Here is a 23,423-nt window from a genome sequence, read left to right as displayed (position 1 = left end):
CCTTCTCCTCCTTGGTAAACTGAATCATCGGACTGATACCGTTCAGGTGTTTGTGAAAACGATTTACATCCTCCACGCCATGTCGCCACAGAACAAACGTATCATCCACGTAACAGAACCAGATATTCAGCTTCTTGTTTGCAGTTTCCAATACTTGCTCCTCGAATGTTTGCATAAAGAAGTTCACTGTAACCGAGCTTCAGGGGCTTCTGACAGTGACACCATCCGTCTGTTCATAGAACTCATCGTTCCAATTGAAATACGCGGCTGTGAGGCAATATATAAACAGTTCTGTAAAATCAGGGGGAAAATTCGATTCAGCTGTTGCAACACTTCATTGAGTGGCATCTTAGTGAATAGTGACACCACATCAAAACTAATATGTACTCTGTCTGTACCACGCAGATGGGGACGAAACGTCGGGTTTTAAAGAGAAATCCATTCGACCACGACGTAATAGTCCGGAACATTTTATTCGAAAATGGCTGTGAGCACTATGGGACTTAACTTCTGAGGTCATCAGTCCCCTAGAACTTAGAACTACTTAAACCTAACTAACCTAATGACATCACACATCCATGCCCGAGGCAGGTTTCGAACTTGAAACTGTAGCGGACGCGCGTTTCCAGACTGTAGCGCCTAGAACCGCTCGGCCGATCCGGCCGGCAACATTTTATTGATTATGACATTTCCGGAGGTGAAAGTTTGCATTCTACACACTCCTAGATAGTCTACGATTGCGAAATCGTGTTCAGATAAAGCATTAGTGGTGTCCTGCTAGATACAAATATCTCTTTTAAATACCTGGGCGTAATGTTGCAAAACTATATGAAGTGGAACGAGCATGTGAACATTGTGCTTGGAAACGCGAGTTTTCGACTTCGGTTTATTGGGAAAATTTTGGGGAATTGTGGCTCACATGTAAAGAAAGCATATAGGTCGCCAGTGCGACCTATTCTTGAGTGCCGCTCTTGTGTTTAGGATCCGTTCCAGGTCGGATCGAACGAAGACAACAAAGCAGCTCAGATGCGGGCTGCTATATTTGTTACCGAGAACTCAAATGGGGATATCTGGAGGGAAGGAGGCGTTCTTTTCGAGGAACACTACTGAGAAAATTTAGAGAGCCGGTGTTTGAAGCTGATTGCAGAACGATTCTACTGCCGACAACATACATTTCGCGCGAGGTCTACGAAGATACGAGAAATTAGGGCTCGTACGAAGGCATATAGTCAGTCATTATTCCCTCGCTCTGTTTGCGATTGGGACAGGAATGGAGTATGTATGTATGTAGATGTAGGACCACAACGTCATTTACATACATTGTGAAAGTACGGCCAAAGTTACTTTTACACCTGGCGGCTTTTCTCCGTTGAGAATGACATGGTGTGTTCCATTTGCTAGAAACACTTCAGTCATGCCACAAAGCTGGTTTGATATTCTGTTCGCTCCTGTTTTGCTCATTAGGCGGCAGTGCGGAACTGTATCGAACGCCTTCCGGAAGCCAAAGAACACGGCGTTCAAATGGTTCAAATGGCTCTAAGCACTATGGGGCTTAACATCTGAGTCTTCAGTCCCATAGACTTAGAATTACTTAAACGTAACTAACCTAAGCACACCACATGAATCCATGCCCGAGGCAGGATTCGAACCTGGGACCGTAGCAGCAGCTCGGTTCCGGACTGAAGCGCCTAGAACCGCTCGGCCACAGTGGCCGGCGAACACGGCGTCTACCTGGACGTTGGTGTATACTGTTTTCCAGGTCTCGTCGACGAGGACAGCACACTGCGTATCATACGATCGTTGTTTTCGGAACTCAGGTAGATTCCTACAGAGGTCACAGAAGATGTCCTTTAAAAAGTTCATCCCCTTGTAGGCGGTATGTGCAGCCACCCTATCCTGCTGAAACCAGGCATTCTCAATTTCGTCGTCGTTCAGTTCACCCAGGAAGGGCTCCAGAATGCAGGTGCAGTACCGTTCTGCGTTTATGGTGTCCTGAAAGAAACCGGCCCAGTGATACGCTTTTAAGTCACGGGGCGCCAAACACAACCTTTTGATCATACAGTTGGGACACCTTAAAGTCATGCGGATTCTCCATAGTCCACACACGTCTATTCTGGATGTTCACGTAACCGGAAAGGTGAAATCATGCCGCATCCGTGAAAAACGACGTGTCAAGAATCCCCTCACCATTGACGTGCACGAAGGACAGAAAGCAGTTGCAAAAGTTCGCATTAACTTTCGGGCCTGTCGTTGTCTCGCAGTTCATGCACGACCGACATTTTGTACGAATACATGGACAGTGACGTCCGGAGAATCTTGTGAGGGGAACCCACGGACACGTGGGCCTACTGAGCTAGTCGTCTAACCGATACCTTTGGACTTCGCAGCATCATGTCTTGCACCTCCGCCACCTTCTCTTCGCACGTGGACGCGGATGTGGATGGCCTGCTTGATTTTGGAGCATTATGAACGCCTCCGGTCTTTAATAACTTGGTGATGAGGTTCTGTACAGAACTCCTGGGAACTTTGCTACAAATGTAGCCCCTACTGCTGAAGTAAACTTGTCTCCATTGCAGAACACATGCTCCGCAAGATACACTCTTTGTTCAATCGTCAGCATGATGACCCGGATGACAATGATGTCACACTAGACGTTGGTCTTCAAACTGGACCTGCGAACAAATACAAATACCTGGTCAAATATGGTTCAAATGTGTTAAACAATGATAAGTGTTGTATTAATAATTGACAATCATATCAGTCATTATCACACCACAACATGGCACTGCATAGCTCCTTTCTGAACACCCGTTATGTTTCGATGCCATTACAGTAAGAATGTCTGGGCAGATAGCTTCGATATGTCACTGACTTAACATTAAACCGAAACTTCATAGGATTTTCTCTCGAGTCAATAGATGTAGTTTTACTTTCGAATTCGTCGAAAGCTTCACACATTGCTCTCCTTAGGATAATTTTCACCTCGTTCGCATTTTGTGTGTCACTGATGCTTTGGCTACGTTTAAATTTTCAGTGAAGCTTTCATTGCTGTAGTAATAGTTTTCTAAAACGGCTGTCGAACCACAACGGATCTTTCCCATTCCCCACAACTTTGCTCTGCGCTTAACTGTATAAAGCGTGTTGTACGGCACATTTTGTCCATTGACGCTCAATGTTGTCAGTGCTGGGGATGAAATTGTCATGATGACCGCGCAGGTAATCTGAAATCTGTTTCTTGTCGCTCTCGCTAAGCAAAGACACCGATTACCTGTCTTTTTCATTGTTATGACAACCGTATGCAACGATGCTGCAACGGCCTTATGATCACTGATCCCTTGTTCTACGCTGACAGTAAGTAGTAACATTCGGGCCTGCCCGTGGCCCGCAGTCGGTTCTCTGCTTAGCTGCCCATGGTAGTTTATGGATAAGGCGTTTAGATCAACTTCACATGATTCCTTGTCTCTACTACCTGCCTTAATAACCTGAGTCTCCCAGTCCATCGATTCAACGTGCATATTGGATGTGACTTGTAATTCGCGGATACCCTAAGAGTCGTTGTTTGAAACGGGACAGTATGACGCTGGATTTAAATACACAATAGGTCCGAACCCCAGTCTCTTTGGCGGTACAGGAAGCATGCAATATTGATACATATTGGGCAAACTTAAGGAATTCATAGAGGAACATTGGTGAATTGTTATCGATGGCGCGAAGAGAAGCATTAGAAGACTGGTAACATTTCAAGGAAAGATCTTTTTTCGTCTACCTTACAAAAAAAAAGGGGGGGAGGGGGGACATTACGACATTGGACTCGCATTCCTGAATCGTTGAAGGCACTTTGCCTGATGGTTCCATTGAAAAGGACTCGGTCAATTCCTTCCCCAAGTCTATTGTGTTTTGTCTTGAGCGATCTCGACGTTAAACGCTCACCTTCCGTCCTTCTTTTTACCGTACAGAAAGAAACATTTTTGCTTTACGTATCAGAATCCCTCGGAAGTGGCAAACTCTTCGTCATAGATAACACTGTTTCGTTCACTAAAACATCAGCACCGTATTTTTAATGACGTTGTTATATTGCGCTTCTGTTTAAGGCTCCCTTGTCAAACCATTTGAACAGACAAATGAATATTAAAATGAACATTGTAAGGCAAGATGTTTTAACAATGTTTGAGAAACCTCGTTTTCATTCTTCTGTTGCAGATATAGTTAATCCTAAAGCACCGCCTGGCTCTAAAGATGCAACTAAAAGCTTTAACTACGATTACTCATACTGGTCACATAACGTAAGTATTACATCCACCGCAAAATAAACGTGTCTTACAGCCACACTTGCTCCAGAAATGTCAACTATTTTTTTTTTAATTCTTGCAGCCAGCAGACCCTAACTTCTCAACGCAACGGATGGTTTACAAGGACATAGGTGAAGAAATGTTACAGCACGCATTCGAAGGTAAGAATTTCGTCAAGTTTCTTTTACTCATTCATAATAGTGCTTCGGCCAACTTTTAATAATATATCATTTCCACAGGCTACAACGTTTGTATATTTGCTTATGGCCAAACTGGAGCAGGAAAATCGTACACCATGATGGGCAGGCAAGAAGAAGAAGGACAAGAAGGAATAATTCCGCAGATCTGTAAAGACCTATTTCGAAGAATACACAACACGACAAGTTCAGATTCTAAATACACCGTTGAAGTAAGTTCTTTTCATTCTTGCAGTGTTCACGAGATTTTTTCCTATGGACTACTGTGCATATTTTAGTTTTTAGAAATATTCAAGAATATCGTTATGGAAGTTGATATTGTACTGCCTTGAACATTTAAATCTAAGTCCCGATTATCCGCGCTTATAATAACCAAAATTACCGTGCTTTGAGTAATAGACTAATTGTTCAAAAAGGGTAACGTTTATGGGAGAAGAAAAACTATCTGCTTTGTGGCAGTAGAGTACAGATACTTTTTTCTTCAGGTTCTTAATCGATAATAATCTGAAGACTTCGGCGGATGGCGAAACAATCAAAAGTGAAACAGCCAATCTTAGCGGTCCAACAATATCAATGCTTGTTCTACTGGCAACAACTTACATATTTTCTACTAATTGACGGTCTACTGCAATCATTTATTTACTTATGATGAATCATCTTAATATCTTGTTCTTCATCCATATTACGTATGTAGGTAGCTGAATGGAATCACGCGCAGGCCAATTAAAAATCGTCATATGAGGGAAAAGCGAACTTATGCAGGACGCATCTCCTTACGATATCCGCGCCCATTGTCATTTTAGTGGACAAAGTGATATATACTTGTTCGCCAGTTGAGTGTGAGTGACAACTGAGATAAAATGAAATCGCTGTTACGTGCTGCGCAAGCCTGTCGTTGTGAACGGGAAGTGTTAAACTGCGCCCATCGGGAGACGTTTGCCGAAAATGGGACGTAAAGGGCAACACCTGTAATAGGTATGCGAATCGTGGTAGCGGATTGTCCTCAAAGAACATAGTTTCATGGTTCAGTCAGGATAGAGCAGTTTAGCAAAAGCGGTATCGAGAATACTAAAATAATTTTTTTATCACTGTACCCAACATTTTTATTTATTTTACTTACTTATAGTGAAAACTTGTTTAAATCGAATGATCGGGACTTACCTTTGCGTGACTAAGATAGTTCGTAAGTTCAATTTAACGGTGTTGTTGTGAACAGTGTTACTCTAAGCTCTGCACTGGACTGACTCGCTCTTTTATGAAACATTTAGGTAAGCTACATGGAGATATATTGTGAGAGAGTGCGAGATCTGCTAAATCCGAAGAACAAAGGTAACCTGAGAGTAAGGGAACACCCGCTGCTGGGACCTTATGTGGAGGATCTGTCCAAGCTTGCAGTCACGTCTTATCAGGACATCCACGATCTCATAGATGAAGGAAACAAGGCCAGGTAGTGACAGTAACGATTCTCTTGTCTTTTGTTCATTACCGATACTTATTTTGATACAGAACTGAAGACAGTTCAATTGATTCAGCAATTCTTCCTAGATATTGTGCTAGCAGTACTCTGAAGAAAGTAGTTTTAATTTGCTCATCTGAATATGTAATCGTCTCTCCTCTTGCCTTTTCTATGTTTTTCACTTGAGTCTTGTTAGTCACAGCAATGCATGCTTCACAGTTTTTTTTTGTTTTTTTTTTTCCAAAAATAGTCTCAGTGATAAATGCTTTACAGTACATATGTGCCTGGTGTTTGTTGCTAACAATAATCAATTTCGTTAGAACAACAATGTTTCCATGCAGACTTTGGATCATCGTCTAGAGATCAGTGTGAATTCCGTATTCTGCTGCGAAGACCTTCAATAAGCCCCCATTAGGCATAACAGAAAATAAGTAAATCCCTAAAGCACAAACAAAGAAGTGTCAACCAGTTCTCCACAAGTGTCTATACTCAAACACCGAAGATTTCTATCGAGTATATGATAACTAGTAATGTCTGTTGTAACTGGGCTTCTTGCCATTTAGCAAACAGATAACTGGTTTTACTACTAATTTTGCTGTGTTTATCCTAAATAAACAGATTATGGGCAAGAGGAGATCAAGTGTTAATTCATATTTCAGATTTGTCAGCAGGGGTTGTAACAATAACATTTCTTTTGAATGAGATAGTTTGAAACTGAAATAAGCTTCCAGTATATGTTAATAGTGACAATGTAGCAGTTAGATATTAAATTAGTGGCTATTAACACTAAAATAACAAAATATTACGGATGATGTCAGAATAATTTGTAAAAATCAATTCTAAGTACAGAAACACTTCTTTAAACAATATCTACACATTATTTCCATGTATGAAATTACCATTTGCTAAATCATTCACAATGCATTAATCTTCCTGTAGGTCTTTTCGTTGTTTTCTTATATTCACATCATCATACTTCACTGCTTACTTACAAGACCTACACCCTAGATTTGTACAAGCAACATTCTAATACTAAAATCCCTGGTAAATTAACAACCAGGGTGGACACTGTGCAAAACTGCACACACGCAGCATGAGGCTAAGCCTGTGTTGTCACTACTCTGTACATCTCAACTTTGTTTGATCCTTCTCAGAACTACTCTGTGCAGCATGACATTTCATTTAACAATGTGATGTCACACTGTTTCTTCCGGCATTTGGTGTGGTGCTTTTTGGTTGGGTTGACTGTGTTTAGTTTGGCAGAAACACTGTTTTTACTTTGCCGTTTGGTCATGGTATAAAAGATGTTCAAAGAGCCAGTGACTTTTTACATAAAAAGAGGCAGTCTAGTGATCTGTCATCATAAGCATTGAGAATTCTCAATAACTATTTCGCAGTTGTGTAAGTGATGGATACTGCTGATTTGCTATAAGCTGGCATTATAACACCGTGCACAAAGAATTGAAAGATTTAATTGACAATGAAACAGCAAACCATTGCAACAGTTAATGTTCATTTGTACAGTATTCATTCTTTAGTGTGTCAGTGCTCATGAAGCACATGATGAAATTGGTGATACAAATAGCAAGTTTTCTGAAGTCACACACATTAATACACCATCAGTTTCAAAAGTTTTGGTGGAATCAAATGAAGTGCGTGTAGACATTATGTATTACTGCAGAGTATGTTGGTTAAGACAAGGGGCATATCTGGAACTATATTTTGATTTAAGATCTGACATTGTTGAACTTCAGGAAAAAAACAAAAGCAGGGATCAAAATTAGGAGAAACAGAATGGAATGCTGACTCCACATTTTCATTGAACTTCACCACATAAGACTGTGTTAAGATATTTAAAAAGAAAATCACATTGTGGAAGGGACAGTTTCTGACAAAGAATTTCTCAACTGTTTTTGAGCTCTTTTTATGACTGTTTGTCATTTCTGTTGATACTTCTCTGTGCACTCTGATCACTCTGCAGTGTAATTCCTGTTTAGAAGACAATATCTTTTACATTTAAACTGTCATGGCTTTCTATGACTTTTCCCTCATGAAGTTTGTCTCCATAATGAGGCTACAACCATGGTATCAATGTTTCAATCAATGTACATATGTGAAAGGGATTAAAAAATTAAATAAGTCATGATTATGTGGCAGCCTGAGTGACAAAAATCTGCAAAACTGATTGTGTTTGTCCATGTGCTGATAGTTTGTCCAAGTTTATACTTTATTATGTCTTCAACAAACCAAAAATAATTAAATAATAGTGAAAATTTGTCTTTCTGGTGATCTGTGTTGTTGAGAAGTGTGAAATGTGAAACTAAACAACATGCAACAATTCATTGTTCTTTGCTTGACTGAACTGCAATCTAATATTGTGTGACACAGTTTCTCCACCTTAGTGCTTAAACAACATGATGTGATAGTTGAGGTGCGCAGTCAGATGAGAGATATCTGCATGTGTGCATGCGGAATTCTTATCCCTCCCTTACTTAGGTGGTGGAGTCTTAATACAAACTCAAAGATGAACCATTTCTAACAGCAGAGCCTCAGAAATTGTAATGGTTGAACTCAATGAGAAGGGAAGCAAAATGCCTCAGTAATTGTCAGTGGAAAGACAAGTAGAAAACACCAGTACTGCCAGAAGGAATTCAGCATTAACTATCCTTCTTCAACAAAAGAAGGAAAACAGAATAGTAGCTGCAGTACAGCAAGATGGTAAGAATTAAGAGGGGTGGGTGTAAAATTAGATGAACAGTATCAGACTGCAGTCGCCCACTGATGTAAAATTACAGCACAGATTGACAGAACACACAACTGTGCCCCCCCCCCCCCTCCCCACCTCAGCAGTGTGAAGAAACTATACCACTGAAAAATGTTAAACATCAGTCTGGACTTGCTGCAGGAAAGAGAAAGGCAGATACCAAAACTCAAAAACACAGCACTGAGCATGGAAGAAACTCAAGAATGAATATGAGATAATGCTTGGGATTATATTAATACTAAAATTAAAATTCTATGGAGCATAAACATTAATTAAAATTTATGACCAGATACTGCACTTAAGTTGATAATTGATGTGACGATAGGTGAATATTCATCTGAAACTGAATGTTATATGATTGTGATCTTGGCTATTACAAGATACTGTCTGTACAAAGATGTTTAGCTTTGTTAAACTTTTAGATTGCTTGTGTCCTCATTAACTATGTCAGGAGGTAACATAATGTGTTGTCAAATACGCATGAAAGATTTCTAAAACACCACTATCCTTATAGTAAAAATGGCTGTGATACTTTAAGTTTCAAATAATACAGTGACAAAACGAATGTGTATTTACTACTAAATACAAAGTTTAAATTAGTAGGCGTAATCCTAACAGTTGTGTAATATATCAGAATTCATGTTACATGGTACTGCTACAATGGAAGTTATGATCTTTCTAGAACTGTGACAAATGTTTACTAAAACTTCGACTGCATTGAGGTGCAAGGCAAGAGGCTTGAGACATGAGGCAGTGGGAAGCTCAGCTGGTGCAGTTGTCCCATGGTGATTTAAACATCCCATGGTGATTTAAACTTGATTGTAGCAAACCATGTATAGCAGGTAGAGGTGAAGTTTATGATGTTACCCACCTCAATGGCTGCTGTATGTTTAGTGGTGGAAAAGGAGGGGTAGCTGTGCATCGTTGTGTGGCTTGTTTATCTCATCTCAGAGCTGTGTGCCAGGCTGTGACAGGAGCTGCACAATGATTCACACTTCACCTCATACCGTAGTGGTAACTCATGTTCTAAAAGGGGAATTCAAATACTTGTGCAACTCTCCACATTAATTCATCTTTAACTCTATAATATCTTTACATTATCTCTCAACATCAGTCTCAACTTCCACTTACCTCACTTCTCTACAGAAGATGACAGAGGAATACAAGCAACAGTATTCAGTAAATATATTATCATATTAATCATAATGCTTCATTAGTTTTGTGCACCATGACACATTACAATCACTTCCACTGCCACTCCATATCTTTTTTGTAAAGACACATTATGGAACAAATTGTTTGCCAAGGAAGAAAAGCAAATTAATGAAGGTGAAAGAGAAAGGAGAAAAAGAGAAAGGGGGGGGGGGGGGGGGGAGTGAATCAGTCCTGCAACCTGTGATGTCACACAGCATTCTAACAGCATTGGTGACAAAAGGTGCTGGTCATATTTCTGGGACAGTATGATGGCCCTGCATGCTTATAGTTGCCTATTCTCACTAGTAATCTGTTTGACTCTTCCAGAATTGTCAGAATGTAATGGTTTGCAGCTTTTCTAGAAGACCTAAATGCTGGTGTCAGGTCTGTATCTGGCCCTGACACAAAAACTCGCTCCCACCAAAGTTTACACGATTTGGCTAATCCCATGGTGCACAGATATTGTTGGTCTTGGGTGAGACCCGGCCTCTGAGTAGAATGCATTGTAAGGCCCTCAATGTTCTCACATATGTGAAGGTGGAAACCCATTCCCATCAGTGGCATGAAATGGTGAGCAGATGTTGACACGATAGATGGAAGAGAAAGTGTGGATCCTGACATGAAAACAAAATGGAAGAAGATTCCGCAGCCAGATCAGGGTCTTTGTGGCACTACTCGACAAGTTGCACCTGTATAAGGAAAATTTCTACCCAGTAATCATCTTAAAAGTCATATTTAACAAACACACATCTATAAATATTTCTGTCCACAGACAGTGTCTTCTTACTTATTCTTCGTATCCATACCCAACTGTCAAAGAAGCAATGTTGCTAGTGCCGTAGAGTCTTGGAAGTGCAAGATAACTGCTCTATTTTGACCACAAATCTTACCAAATAAAGTTATGTGCAACTGAAGTCTCTTCTTGAAGCATACACACCCAAATATTCCTACTCAAAAAGGGTAATAGCTAGTTTTCTAACCTTACCGCATTTGTATTTTAATCTACCTGTAGTCTTCTCTGTAAATTACAGTTGAAGATGAAGTAATAAAATTCTGTTGAACATTGTCCATTAAAAACACAGGCAACCCCTGGGAAGGCTACAGGAACAGCGTGGACTCATCACGATTTGCATGCGTCATGCATGCAGACAGGTTCAATATAGTGCCTGGGCTCAGCAGTGATGTGCGGCAACTGGAAACCTCTGGCTGGAGCTGGCTGGCAACACTAGTGAGAGGTGCCAACTCATACACAGCACATGTAAACAGTGTGTTGTCTTACTGCACAGCTCTGTGAACTAGCGGTGTGAGTAGGGCTGCACTGGCCGACAGGCAGCATTCTGTGGACTCAGACACGGACTGTGCCTGCTATGGTAGTGGAATGTGCAGGTGCAATGCACTCCATGCAGAACTGCTGATGCACTGGTGCATCTAGCATGTTTCAAAATAACAGCAGTTACATCTTCCTCCACTTGCCACACAGCATAGAATGTGAAGCAAAGTTTTGCAGCCTTCTTTCAGACGGAACAGTGGGAAACCCTGACTTCTTGACACCAGTTTGCACGAGCCTGAAAAGTAGAGTTTGGTTGGGTTGTAGAGGAAGGCATCGGAACAGAAGTTTTCAAGAGAAAAGAGTAAAGTGAAGTAAACCAGAGCTACATTCTGAGATTACAGAGTACGGAAGGGCTCACCTGGGACCGGAGTAAAGGACCACTGCCAGTCTAGGTGATTGAATGCAAGAAATGGAGTAGACATTGTAAGAGTAAGTTGTTTGTATTGAATGACTATTGGCAGGTCTCGGATAACAGAAACAGAGGTAGATGACAGTGAGCCATCTGCTCTATCTGAAGGCTGAAGTACAAGGGAGTGTCTAGATTATGTTCTACCAACTTTCCTGCAACCACACATGTGACTCATTTCCCACATCCCTATTGGTCACCTGGGTGGTGCATGTAGGTGATTCAGCAGAGTGGTGAAAAGTATACCCTTACTGGAAAGGTGGTGTTATGCCAATCCCACATTTCCCACAGGCTCATAGGCAATGAACAGGCGTAAGGAGTGAAGCTGGATAAGAATTTGAAAGATGTGGCTGATGCCTTCTAAATAAAATTTTGCATAAAAATTCTAAAATGGGTTCAGCCTGGCTAGCCATCCTGTACACAGTGACATGTTTAAACCTATTCTTAAAGCTGCCACTTTTGTTGTGAAAATATACATTAAGTCTCAAATTGTGGCATAATATTATATATCTTTCAGTTTATATATAATCTGTTTGTTGCCCATTGAACTAAAGATGCCATTAATTACCTGTATGTTTTGCTCAAATACATGTATTTCATTTGCAGGACAGTGGCAGCAACAAACATGAATGAGACGTCTAGCAGATCCCATGCCGTGTTCACAATATTTTTTACTCAGCAACATGTTGATAAGGGCACAGAGTTAACTACTGAGAAAGTAAGTAAAATCTCATTGGTTGACCTTGCTGGTTCTGAAAGAGCAGACTCTACTGGTGCCAAAGGAACAAGACTCAAGGAGGGAGCCAACATCAACAAAAGTCTCACCACATTAGGAAAAGTCATTTCAGCTCTGGCTGAAGTGGTGAGTATGGAAATGATTCTTATACATCATTTTTGCAGTATTTCTATGTAAAAAAGTATTTAAATATAATTCCATTTTTTCCCTTTTCATGCTTATTCTGTAACTGTCTGACAAGGCGGTAAGTAATCTTGTTTGTTTCTGTCTTTTTTTCTTGTAAGAAGAAATATGCTCTAAGCGATATATCTGCATTTTATTTTCAGAATTAAAAAATCTGGTATATAATTGAGTTACAAAATATTTCAACAAGAGAAACTTATAATGGAGAAGTGCCAAAATTATTGTCACCCTGATACACCAAAGGATAGCTGCAATAGATCTCCTTCATGAAATAAAGAATCTTTTCAGATATAGTTAAAATGCCAAAAAATGTCTCAGAAATATTTTTAGTGTAATCATGAAGTATTACATAAGCCATTCTTTAGATTCAGAAGTGAAGTGGTGCTTAGGTTAAAAAATTTGACACATAAGGAAAATTTCATGTTACATTAGAAATGTTTGAAACTTGTCAGAAGAGCTTCGTCCCCCACAATAGTGACAAAGAACTGCACAAGCTTGATTGATAATATTTCTGTATATAATAACAGAATCAGTAACATATGTGTAAGACAGATTTTAAGTGGTGTTTGTGGCCATGATGGACAGCTGTGGAAAATGCATGTTGTAAGCCCTGCTAACAAGAGTTGTTATATCAATAGATCCTTTAGATTAATCAACAGTAAAAATCTGCAAACGTTCAGTGCGCATTTGCAACATTTGGAATGGGGCACAGTGTATCAGATTAAAAATGGCAGTGATAAATGTTACATGTTCTTGAACGAATATGTTTCACTGTTTGGTGCTGTATTTGGCAAGAAAGTTAAAAAGTATCATCCTGAGTGATTGTGGGAGACTGGCTCATGAATAGAATCAACGCATCCTGTTCAACAAAGAGAACACTTTCCACTTCATTCAGAATAGTGATAAACCTCAGGATAGGGAGTGCTACGATTTATAGTGTAGCATACTAAAGAATTTTATTAAAAAAAATCAAGAGTGTGTTCACTAAAGCAGAAACTGACAGTATAATAATAAAATAAAAACTATTCGAAGGTTCTGAAAAGGGAGACAGACAAAATTTCAGAGGGTGTAGACTGTACCAAAGTTGGTCATATTGGCTGCATAGTGGATGAAGACAAAATAGAAGCCAATATCTTCAACAACCATTTTTGACAGTAGTCGATCAAATTGGTTGTAAAGGGTCTTTAAGTTAGAGCCATGAACCTTCTACAAAAATCAGTGCACAACAGAATTAGTGAGATGCACTGTATAGCAGATGAAATACAGATAGTGGTTAAGAGACACGAAAAAGAAAAATTCCTTTGATGGGGACAATATATTAGTCAAATTACTTAAGGTCTCCTGTAAATGTATTCTTATAAAGTTCTCTGTTACCTATCTAAAGAGTTTCTAAATCTAAATAAATTTAAAGTTTACTTGAAAACCTCCATTACTAAAACATTCATCTCAGCTTCCTCTCAGGACCCAGTAGCCTACACACATGCAGCATTCCACCACATGATCTGTCATCTCCTTTCTGTTGCTGTCTACCAAGGAGCCTGTGACCATGAACTTGATACAAAAGAAACAGTAGTTACTAATAATAAATTTAAATCCATCTTATTGATAGCATACTCAATAAAAAAATTAAAAAAATAAAGAAGGAAGCCAAACGCAATATTTTAAAAGGTGAAGAGTTTTTCTGTGATTTCCATGTTCCACAGTGATGAGGTAGAGGTTTCTTCATTACAAAGGATAAACAACTGGCCATTGTGAAAAGTGGGGTTTTTAAGACCATCTACTGAGAGTGTCAGTCTTGATATACTGGACTGACAAAGAGGTCAATCTGTACTAGACTGAGAGACACCATAGAGGCTGGAGATGAAAGAATGCAGATTCATCCTTTGCTGAACAGTGGTTATATAATAACCACAAATATGTAGTAGATGTAAAAGTCCTACACATAGAGGGAAAGGTGGAAAGCTCACTCAATTATAAATAGTATGAATTATAACACAGAAGTGTGTATCCACCCCATCTTCTACTGAATGAATAATCTCAATTCAATTATTCATCCCTTTTAAACAACACCACAACCTCTACATAGGAGAAGAAACTTGATATCATCTTTCATAAATATATAATGACACAAATACCCATTCCTGTGCATGTAGCGTTACTCCAGTGTGTGTTTATTCACAGCCACGGGAAATGCTATCCTAATGAATGTTGTACCATACAAAATTAATGTTTGCAAAGAAGTCAATAGAGATAACTTTTATAGTTTAAATCAAAAAATGATAGATTAAGAAGCTGACATGTTTGTCTTTGCTTGGTTGTCATCTTTGGAATCAGATGTGTACTAGAAAAAGTGCTTATAATCCAAGACCTAGGTCATACAAAAATAGTAAAGTATTGTGAAACAAGGCAAAAAGGTGGTTCATTTAGTTACTGCAGTCTAATAATGGTAGAAGACAGATTATTTGAAATAAACTCACCATATTTTTACCATACCCTTTTATATAGATGATTGTACAAATATGTAACTTTATACTTTGTGCCAATATTAAGCTGTTTATGTTGTATTTTAAATTAGGCAACTAAGAAAAAGAAGAAAGCAGATTTCATCCCCTACAGAGATTCAGTGCTAACATGGCTACTTAGAGAAAACCTTGGTGGGAATTCCAAAACAGCCATGGTTGCTGCAATCAGTCCAGCTGATATTAATTATGATGAAACATTATCCACACTAAGGTAAGCAGATCACATATATTTTTAGTATTTTACAAATAGAAAATATTTTTGTAGTTCAAAGCTTGTCCAATTAAGTCAGTACTTTTTCTTCAGTGGCATAGCTTTCAGTTCTGACATCTTTTACTTTTCTGTTACACTTTTTTAATTAATTGAAAATATTTGAAATTTTAATCCCAGTTGCACCAAACAATGTCAAAAGAGCAGCAGATGATAAATAACAAGAAAGAATAAGGCTGCTGAAGCAGTGACTGGCTACACTGTAAATGTTAAATATCTCTCAAGGAGCTGAGTAATGTGTGCAGCATATTTGTGTGTTATCATAATCACAGTATAATGATAGTATTTTAGAGTTGTGCATGGTGGGAAACACATTTTAATACAAAAAATTCTGTGACCTAATCGCGCAAGCATGTTTTCACCACAAAATGATTCATTGCCTGAGCAAATTACACACTGATGTAATGAGAGCTAACAGGGGAACATAACAAACTTCTCAGTTTGCACCTAAATTTTTCATTTATCCCAGGTATTTCAGTGATTAGGCGCCATCAGTGGAATGTCATTTGAAGCATTCTTCTAATGATCAGGTAACATAAAGCGGTGCAGGAGCTGCAGGTAGACATTGTATGCCTTCAAGAGCCACCTACCAACTAAGGTTAGATCACTCAGTTCATTCCCAAAGTGAAACTAACTATCAGTTGCATAAACCAAATGGTGAGATCATGACACAGATAATTAATATATCATTAGAAAATTATTCAGCCTTGTTCTGAAGACACCATGTTTGTCAAGGGAAAAGGAAATGATGGAAATAGCTTATGTTTGTGATCAAACAGCGGAAAGTCTGGGATGCACTGACAACAATATTATGAAAATGATAGCCGGCCGTTGTGACTGAGCGATTCTAAGTGCTTCAGTCTGGAGCCACGCGAGCGCTACGGTTGCAATTTCGAATCCTGCCTCGGGCATGGATGTGTGTGATATCCTTAGGATAGTTAGGTTTAAGTAGTTCTAAGTTCTAGGGGACTGATGACCTCAGATGTTAAGTCCCATAGTGCTTAGAGCTATTATGAAAATGATAGATTGCTATTCACCATATAGAGGAGACGTTAAATCACAGGCATGCACAATCAAAAGACCTCATTTCAGAAGTCCAACAGGATCTCCAGTCCCTCCTCATATTCTTTGGACCCACTGAGAGGATCAATGAATTTGTGGACCAACACCTTCAGCCTATTACATGTAATCTACCCTCCTATATAAAAGACACCAACCGTTTTCCCCACCACCTCTCTGAAGTTCATGCTCCTTTATCACAACGTGCCATGTATGTCACTGTTGATGCCACCTTCTACTACACTAACATCCCCAATGCCCATGGTCTTGTCATAATTGAATTCTACTGTTCCTGACACCTGACTGACTCCAAACTTACAACCTTCTTCCCGGTCACAATGACCAACTATAACCACACCCAAAATTACTTCTCCTTCGAAGGCATCACTCACAAACAAATCAGTGGTATAGCAATGGGGGCCTGCTGGGTGCCACCCTGTGCCAACCCACTCACAGACAATTCAGAGGAATTCTTCCAAACCCCTCTCTTGGTTCAGATTCACTAACGATGTCTTTGTGATCTGGACAAAGGTGAGGTCACCTTATTCACATTCCTCCAGTGAGAATGGCTACATCAGTACCTCTGTCCATTTCAAACCTACTAACTACCAGCAAAACTGCCATTTCCACAGCTACCATCCATTCCATACCAAAAAATCCCTTCCATACAGCCTAGCCATCAGTGGTTGTCACATGTGCAGTGATGAGCAGTCCCTCTCCCAATATGTCAAGCACCTCACTCAGGGCCTCCACAAATTGAAACTACCCACCCAACCTTGTACAGAAACAGATCACCTATTCCTTGTCTCTCTGTTTACTTGTGCCCCCCACATGCCTACTGTCCACCCACAAAAGAGTACTCCCCCATGACTCACTACCACCCAGGATTGCAGCAACCGAATCAAATTCTCCACCAGGGTTTAGACTACCTCTCATCGTGCCGTGAAATGAGAAATATCCTACCCACTATCCTTTCCATCTCTCCAATGCAGTATTCTGCTGCCCAACAAACCTACGCAATATCCTTGTCCAACACTACTTCACCACTGCCCACAGCCCCATGCCTCGTAGCTCATATCCTTGAAATAGACATAGGTGCAAGACCTGTCCCATGCATCCTCCCACCATGACCTACTCCATCCAGTCACAAGTGTCTCCTATCCCATCAAAGGCAGGCTACCTCTGAAAGCAATCATGTGATGTGCAAACTAAGCTGCAGTCAACAAGCTGCTTTCTACGTGGGCATGATGCCAACAAGCTGTCTGTCCACATGAATGGCCTCTGACAAATCGTGACCAAGAGACAGCTGGCTGATCCAGCTGATGAAAATGCTGCCCAACAAAATGTGCTTCACTTCAATGATCACTATCTGGACCCTTCCTACTAACACTAGCATTCCTGAATTGCACAAGTGGGAACTCTCCCTGCAATACATTCTACATTCCCATAGGCCCCTGACCTCAACCTTTGCTAATCCCTGTCCTCCACTTATCTTCCCCTTCAATCCTATACAACACAGTCTTCTACTCCACCAACACACTCACTAGTCCAAAGTGCTGAAAGATGTCCCTTTAAATTATATTAACTAACAGGCAGGTCTTACGAGACAATTGAAATAGTGATATAGTCTTGATTGTTTTTACATGGAGGGATAGTTTATTACATAGTTACTTCCTTGTGTATTTCTCTCTTTTCCACTACCACCAGCCCCACAAACCTCATGGCTGAACCTAGCCACCCTACCCTGTTCTCACCACATCCCTAATACTCCCACAAGCACCACAAGCAGCACTACACCTTCCTCCAATCTACCCTGGAACCCCCCCCCCCTCCTCCCCTCTCTCCCCTCCCCAGCCCAAGCTTCCTCCTTCTCCCCAGATTGCTGCTGCCCAGGTGCACTATGATTCAGTCCAGCCACAGTGGCCAGAGACAGTGGAAGTGTGTAAACAAGTAGTGCTTGTGAGGCGGGTGTGTGTATTTCTATTTCAGACGAAGGCCTTTTGTCTGAGAGATAAAGTGTATATCATGTAATGATGACATGATAACATGATCATGTACACATTTAAACATACAATTAAGTAGAAGAATATTTAAAGTGACTCATTACTTCAAATGCTAAAAGATATTCCTTTAAACTATGTTACTTAACATGTAGGTCTTAAGAGACAATTGAAATAGTGATATAGTATTTATTGTTTTTACATGGTGGGATAGTTTATTATACAGTTATTTCCTTGTGTTTAAGAATACATTTAAATTACGAAAAAGATTTTAGTTGTCTTTTATTGCTTGCTTCATGGCCACAAAATAAAATTAAACAAATATGCTGGATACCTTTATACATCATTCTGTGACTGCGCAACAGTTTTCATGAATTAATTAATTTAGGAGAAAGTATACCAGAAATCTATGAAGAATAAGAAAGGAAGTCTAACAATGAATTTGGAAGCAATCCACCTTGCTTATGTGTGTCTAGTATAGATAACATGTAGGTTGTTTTTAGCCATCAGATTCTAGAAGTCAATACTTCCACTACCAAACTCTTTGCTTCTCACATTAACTGTTTTGTATTTCATTTTATAATTTTCAAATTTTAATTACTGGAATATATTTGAGATGACAAATGATTTATTACCATTTGCACCAGGTATGCAGACCGTGCAAAACAGATAGTATGCAAGGCAGTTGTTAATGAAGACGCAAATGCTAAACTTATTCGGGAGCTCAAAGAAGAAATTGTACGTCTTAGAGATTTGCTTAAGGCTGAAGGAATTGAAGTGGAAGAAGGTTTGTGGAAATTGAATTATTTTATTGTGTTTTGTGTTGATTACAGTACAATGGCATACATGTCATACGTACCCAGTTATAAAGACATATTTTCCTTAGAATTCTCTTGAAAATTCCTTCGCACAGACACCAGTGACCAAGAATTCTGCATGTGAGCTATTACACATTCTTGTGCAATTATTTCATATTATCTTATATATACACATTAGGCAGAAACTTTTCATAACATTGAGCAAATGTTATCTACTTACAATGGAAGTAAAATATAGACTACTCACAATATTTATGACAGTATTTGTCAGCATTGTCCCAATTGTTCCTGTTTCTGGGCAAGGTAAGTTCACACTCCTATTCTGTCATAAATATTGTTAGTAAATGGTCTTGTGTATTTTTCATGTAAATTGAAAATTATAAATGTTAATGATTAAAAATGAAAATTCTTTCTTATTTGATAACACTGAAATAGTGTGACAGTCTGACAGGGAAAGCAAACAGCTACATACAGCTCAGAATGTTCTAAAATTGGTTTGTCAGATGATGACATGAAAACAGGTCTGTAAGATAACAATCACAAAAATTAGCATATGAATCTGAAACTTTCTTAACTCTCCTGAAAGGATGAAAAATTTTAAAAAAGGTATAGTTGTTCATAGTTTCTTTTCTTTATATCAGCTCACATTTGAGACTTATTTCCTCATTACCACATATGATTTATCTTCAACCAAATGGTGCATTTGTCAAACATGACTGTGGAAACTTTCTGGCAGGTTAAAACTATGTCCTGAACCGAGACTTGAACTCAGGACCTTTACCTTTTATGGGCGAGTGCAGTACCACATATGACTGTTAATACAAATCATGTATTTATTTATGGTGTGAAAGGCCAGTTGTCTCTCAACAAGCATGATACTGTGACAATCGAAATTTTTCACTGGTGCTGATACATCATTACCCGCAAACATCAGTTATATTTTCTTAATCAATCAGTACAGTCAAACTATTTGAATCTTCGCTTGGTTCCTGTCATCCTTTTCTATTGCAGAACAAGAGATTTAAGTTTTCCCTGTGGGACTTTCAGGGTTTTTATATAGATATATTTCACTTATCTGCCATGCAGTCATGAATCAGTGCTGCCATTTTTGAGTATGCACTTTTACAGTCAACATGAAGTGTTTCCTCTGACTTGAATCATGTCTTTGTACTTGGTAAACACTAACATGTCACCTTAATTATATGAGCATGCATTACTGACAAATACATTCATACCTCAAAGTCTGTTGGTCCCAATTTATTGAAACTCTCCTATAACTACTGTGTATGTTATTTGGATCATACAGCTCTAAGAGAGAATAGGACTTAACCTGTACCCAAGATTTAATCCTAGAACAAGTATTTCATTATACAGATGTAGTTGTGGGTGGCTTGATATTTGCAGATACTTGTATCACTGTATTTAACTGAATTTGTGTTGAGAAATAGATAAATTATTTCTCTTCAAATGGGTGATATTTTGGAAGATATACAGAACTTTTATTATTCTTTGGAGCAATCAGATCATAAGAGAAGTGCAATGCACAGTTGTCTGTCAGTGTACAGATGTGAACTAATAATCTGCCACTGCACAATGTTAGTAGCTGGTTCTGTTACCCATAAAAATATCAATTTAGGACTGTGGAGAACATACAGTGATATTTCAGATATCAACAGCAAAAACTGAGCATGAAAAAGTTTACTATTAAATACCTTCCTTTTGCAGGGTGAGTTGTATACCACATCTTACAAAGGTATTTTCTTTTTTTTTCTCAAATTTGCTGTAAAACTTGGAAAGATTTTTTGTTCCTTCCCCCAAATTGATCTTTCTATTTTTTAATTGATCTTCATATTTATCCTTCAGCATATCTTATTTCAGTGCCTGTCGTGCATTTAATAATCATATTGGATATTTAATTTTCCTGTCTGTCATCATCTCACTAACCTCCCTCTCTTTTTTATTTGTGTATGTATGTACTTCTTCCTGCTCTATATATCATGATAGTCATTCATACTGTTGACATGTTGGTTATGAAACTGAAACTGCAACAGTCATGTCATATTATTAAAAGAAGTGTACATACCTACTATCCAATATATAACAGTTAATTTTTAATTTGGGGAAGAATATACTTGTACACACATTTCTTCTATCACAGCATATATGGTCATGTAATGTGAAATGTGGAATGGTAGAGCATTGGAAAGCAGGGATAGGGAAGATCATATTCAGTGGAGTGATGTAAAGGCCAGGAAAGGATTAAATTTGGTGTTTGTAGAGAAATCCAAAAGCCGCAGAGAGAACCATAGTAGACAAAGAGATAGAAAATATCCACATGCAGAATAGAATGGTACAAATTGAAGAATACATAGAGAAAAGAAGAGATTAAGTGTATAATGTAAGGATCCAGTGGCTGCAGTGAAAAACATGAAGAATACAAGAAAATAAATAGTAAAAAATATGGACAAGATGTAAAGTGAACTGAAAGAAAGTGGAGAGAAGTGAGAAGGTTTGGGGAACTCAGGATCAGGAAAGATGTTTGGCAAATCAAATGTACTAAATAGAAGTAGTCTATCCCAAATGAACTGCAAGATCTCAAATGGCAGAGGAGCAAATGTTAAAATTAAAGACCAGTACCCAGTAGTTCACAAATTTCTTCACTTTCTCAAGATGCTGTTTTCTGCACAATCATTCTGTAACTCTCTTGTTTCACCCCTACCTTCCTCTTTAGTTTTCTTCCTTTGAACACCTTCTGCTTTCATTCTGAACATATGTTAGCCATATTTTCTTACCTCATTTCACATCTTTATGCATACTGATAAATTACTTTAATTTACTTTTTAAGCTTTCCATAGAAGTTGTAGTTAAGGTTTGTTCACATTGGCTGTCTGTTTTACCACATCTTACATTCTTGTAAATAATGAGAGTGCCGGTCCACCTACCAGTTTGGTACATGTGAGATGCTTTCCTTAGATTTCTATTATACAACATGTAAATGTAGATTGTTGGAATAGGAATTTAACTTAACAGCTATTTTGGAATAAGGTGGATGTTCTGGTGTCTACTTAGTAAAAGGCAGCATTACTAGGCACATGCTGATCATCACACAGTCCTGTTTCATACCACTTTTGGAATGAGTGGTCCTTGCCTCTGTCCATGTAAAGGGAAAAAACTTGCTTTGACATTCCTTTCAAGGCTTCAGTCTACTTGACCGATGGTTTCAAAAACAGTGTATCACATACAAAGGTGGTGAAATGGTGATACTTTATTCTGTTCTTCCTGATGTAGGCTTTCTCTGGGATGGTTTCATTTGACTGTAAAATATCTCCAAGACCTGTCTTCCATCTACTTGCATACTAGACCCTTTCTGCAGTGGCCTAGGCATTGGCAAGATGTTACATTCTGACCCACCTTCCATCTCTACTTATATTTAGTGTATAGAGCATGGTAACAACCATCTGCTTTTAATGTTATTGTTTCATTTGTATTAGTGATGATATTTTTTGTGAATAAGTACCTGCTTTAACTCCCTCATTTCATATTCCTAATTCTAGAGTAATAGATAATTGGTAAACATTGCCTACAAATGATAAACAGACAAGTTTGAATACTGGTCAACAAAGAGTTTTAATCTTAAAAGAAGATACATTCTCTTTGTTATTGACCACTTTGATTCAAAATTAGTAGTAATAAAGTTAAATTAATATTTGGAAGCAACTCTTGATGTACTCCTTGTAATATCATCTCTCATTTACCTTTAAATTTTCTATTTTTTTAAAAGAATTCTTTCAGTATTTACATTTTGTAAGTACTTCTCCTGCGTCATATGTGTGCATTATAAGGAACTCCTACAACTACCAACTTACATCTTACAGTGCAGTCAACTCTTTCATTGATAAATGCCATCTGTTTATCACTACTTCACTTGTATTCTTATAGTTCTCTCTCTTCTCTTTTTTGAGTAGCTTTCATGTTCCTGGTCACATTACACACATTCTTCCCTCACTCCTCTTCATTACTGATATCAGAAAAGAAATCCCCATACACCACCACTCTCTCTCAGCTTTTCACTCCCATTATCCCATCTCTGTCATGTCATGCCTTTTAGAGCTTAAGCATGTTACTGCCCAATGTATTATGATTTTTAGGATTAGTTAATATACCCATATTTTTCAAGGCAACCATCTTTTTTGTAGTTTTA

At 38.7% G+C, this 23,423-nt stretch overlaps 1 protein-coding gene across 18 annotated transcripts in view; it reads left to right on the top strand.

Annotated features, from left to right (window-relative positions):
* LOC126334957 (kinesin-like protein unc-104) overlaps positions 1-23,423 on the top strand; it is a 331,002-nt gene that overhangs the window by 163,896 nt on the left and 143,683 nt on the right. For all 18 annotated transcript variants that reach the window (XM_049997727.1, XM_049997726.1, XM_049997724.1 and 15 more), the window contains exons 3-9: positions 4,201-4,283; positions 4,372-4,450; positions 4,529-4,698; positions 5,755-5,933; positions 12,243-12,498; positions 15,131-15,288; positions 19,052-19,191. In XM_049997727.1, the coding sequence (XP_049853684.1) occupies positions 4,201-4,283; positions 4,372-4,450; positions 4,529-4,698; positions 5,755-5,933; positions 12,243-12,498; positions 15,131-15,288; positions 19,052-19,191 (1,065 nt within the window). The remainder of the gene's footprint in view (positions 1-4,200; positions 4,284-4,371; positions 4,451-4,528; positions 4,699-5,754; positions 5,934-12,242; positions 12,499-15,130; positions 15,289-19,051; positions 19,192-23,423) is intronic.

This window comes from Schistocerca gregaria, chromosome 2 (assembly GCF_023897955.1).
Source record: "Schistocerca gregaria isolate iqSchGreg1 chromosome 2, iqSchGreg1.2, whole genome shotgun sequence".
Lineage (NCBI taxonomy): Eukaryota > Metazoa > Arthropoda > Insecta > Orthoptera > Acrididae > Schistocerca > Schistocerca gregaria.
Note: the sequence above shows the minus strand (reverse complement) of the source record. Positions and strands in the feature narration are given on the sequence as shown.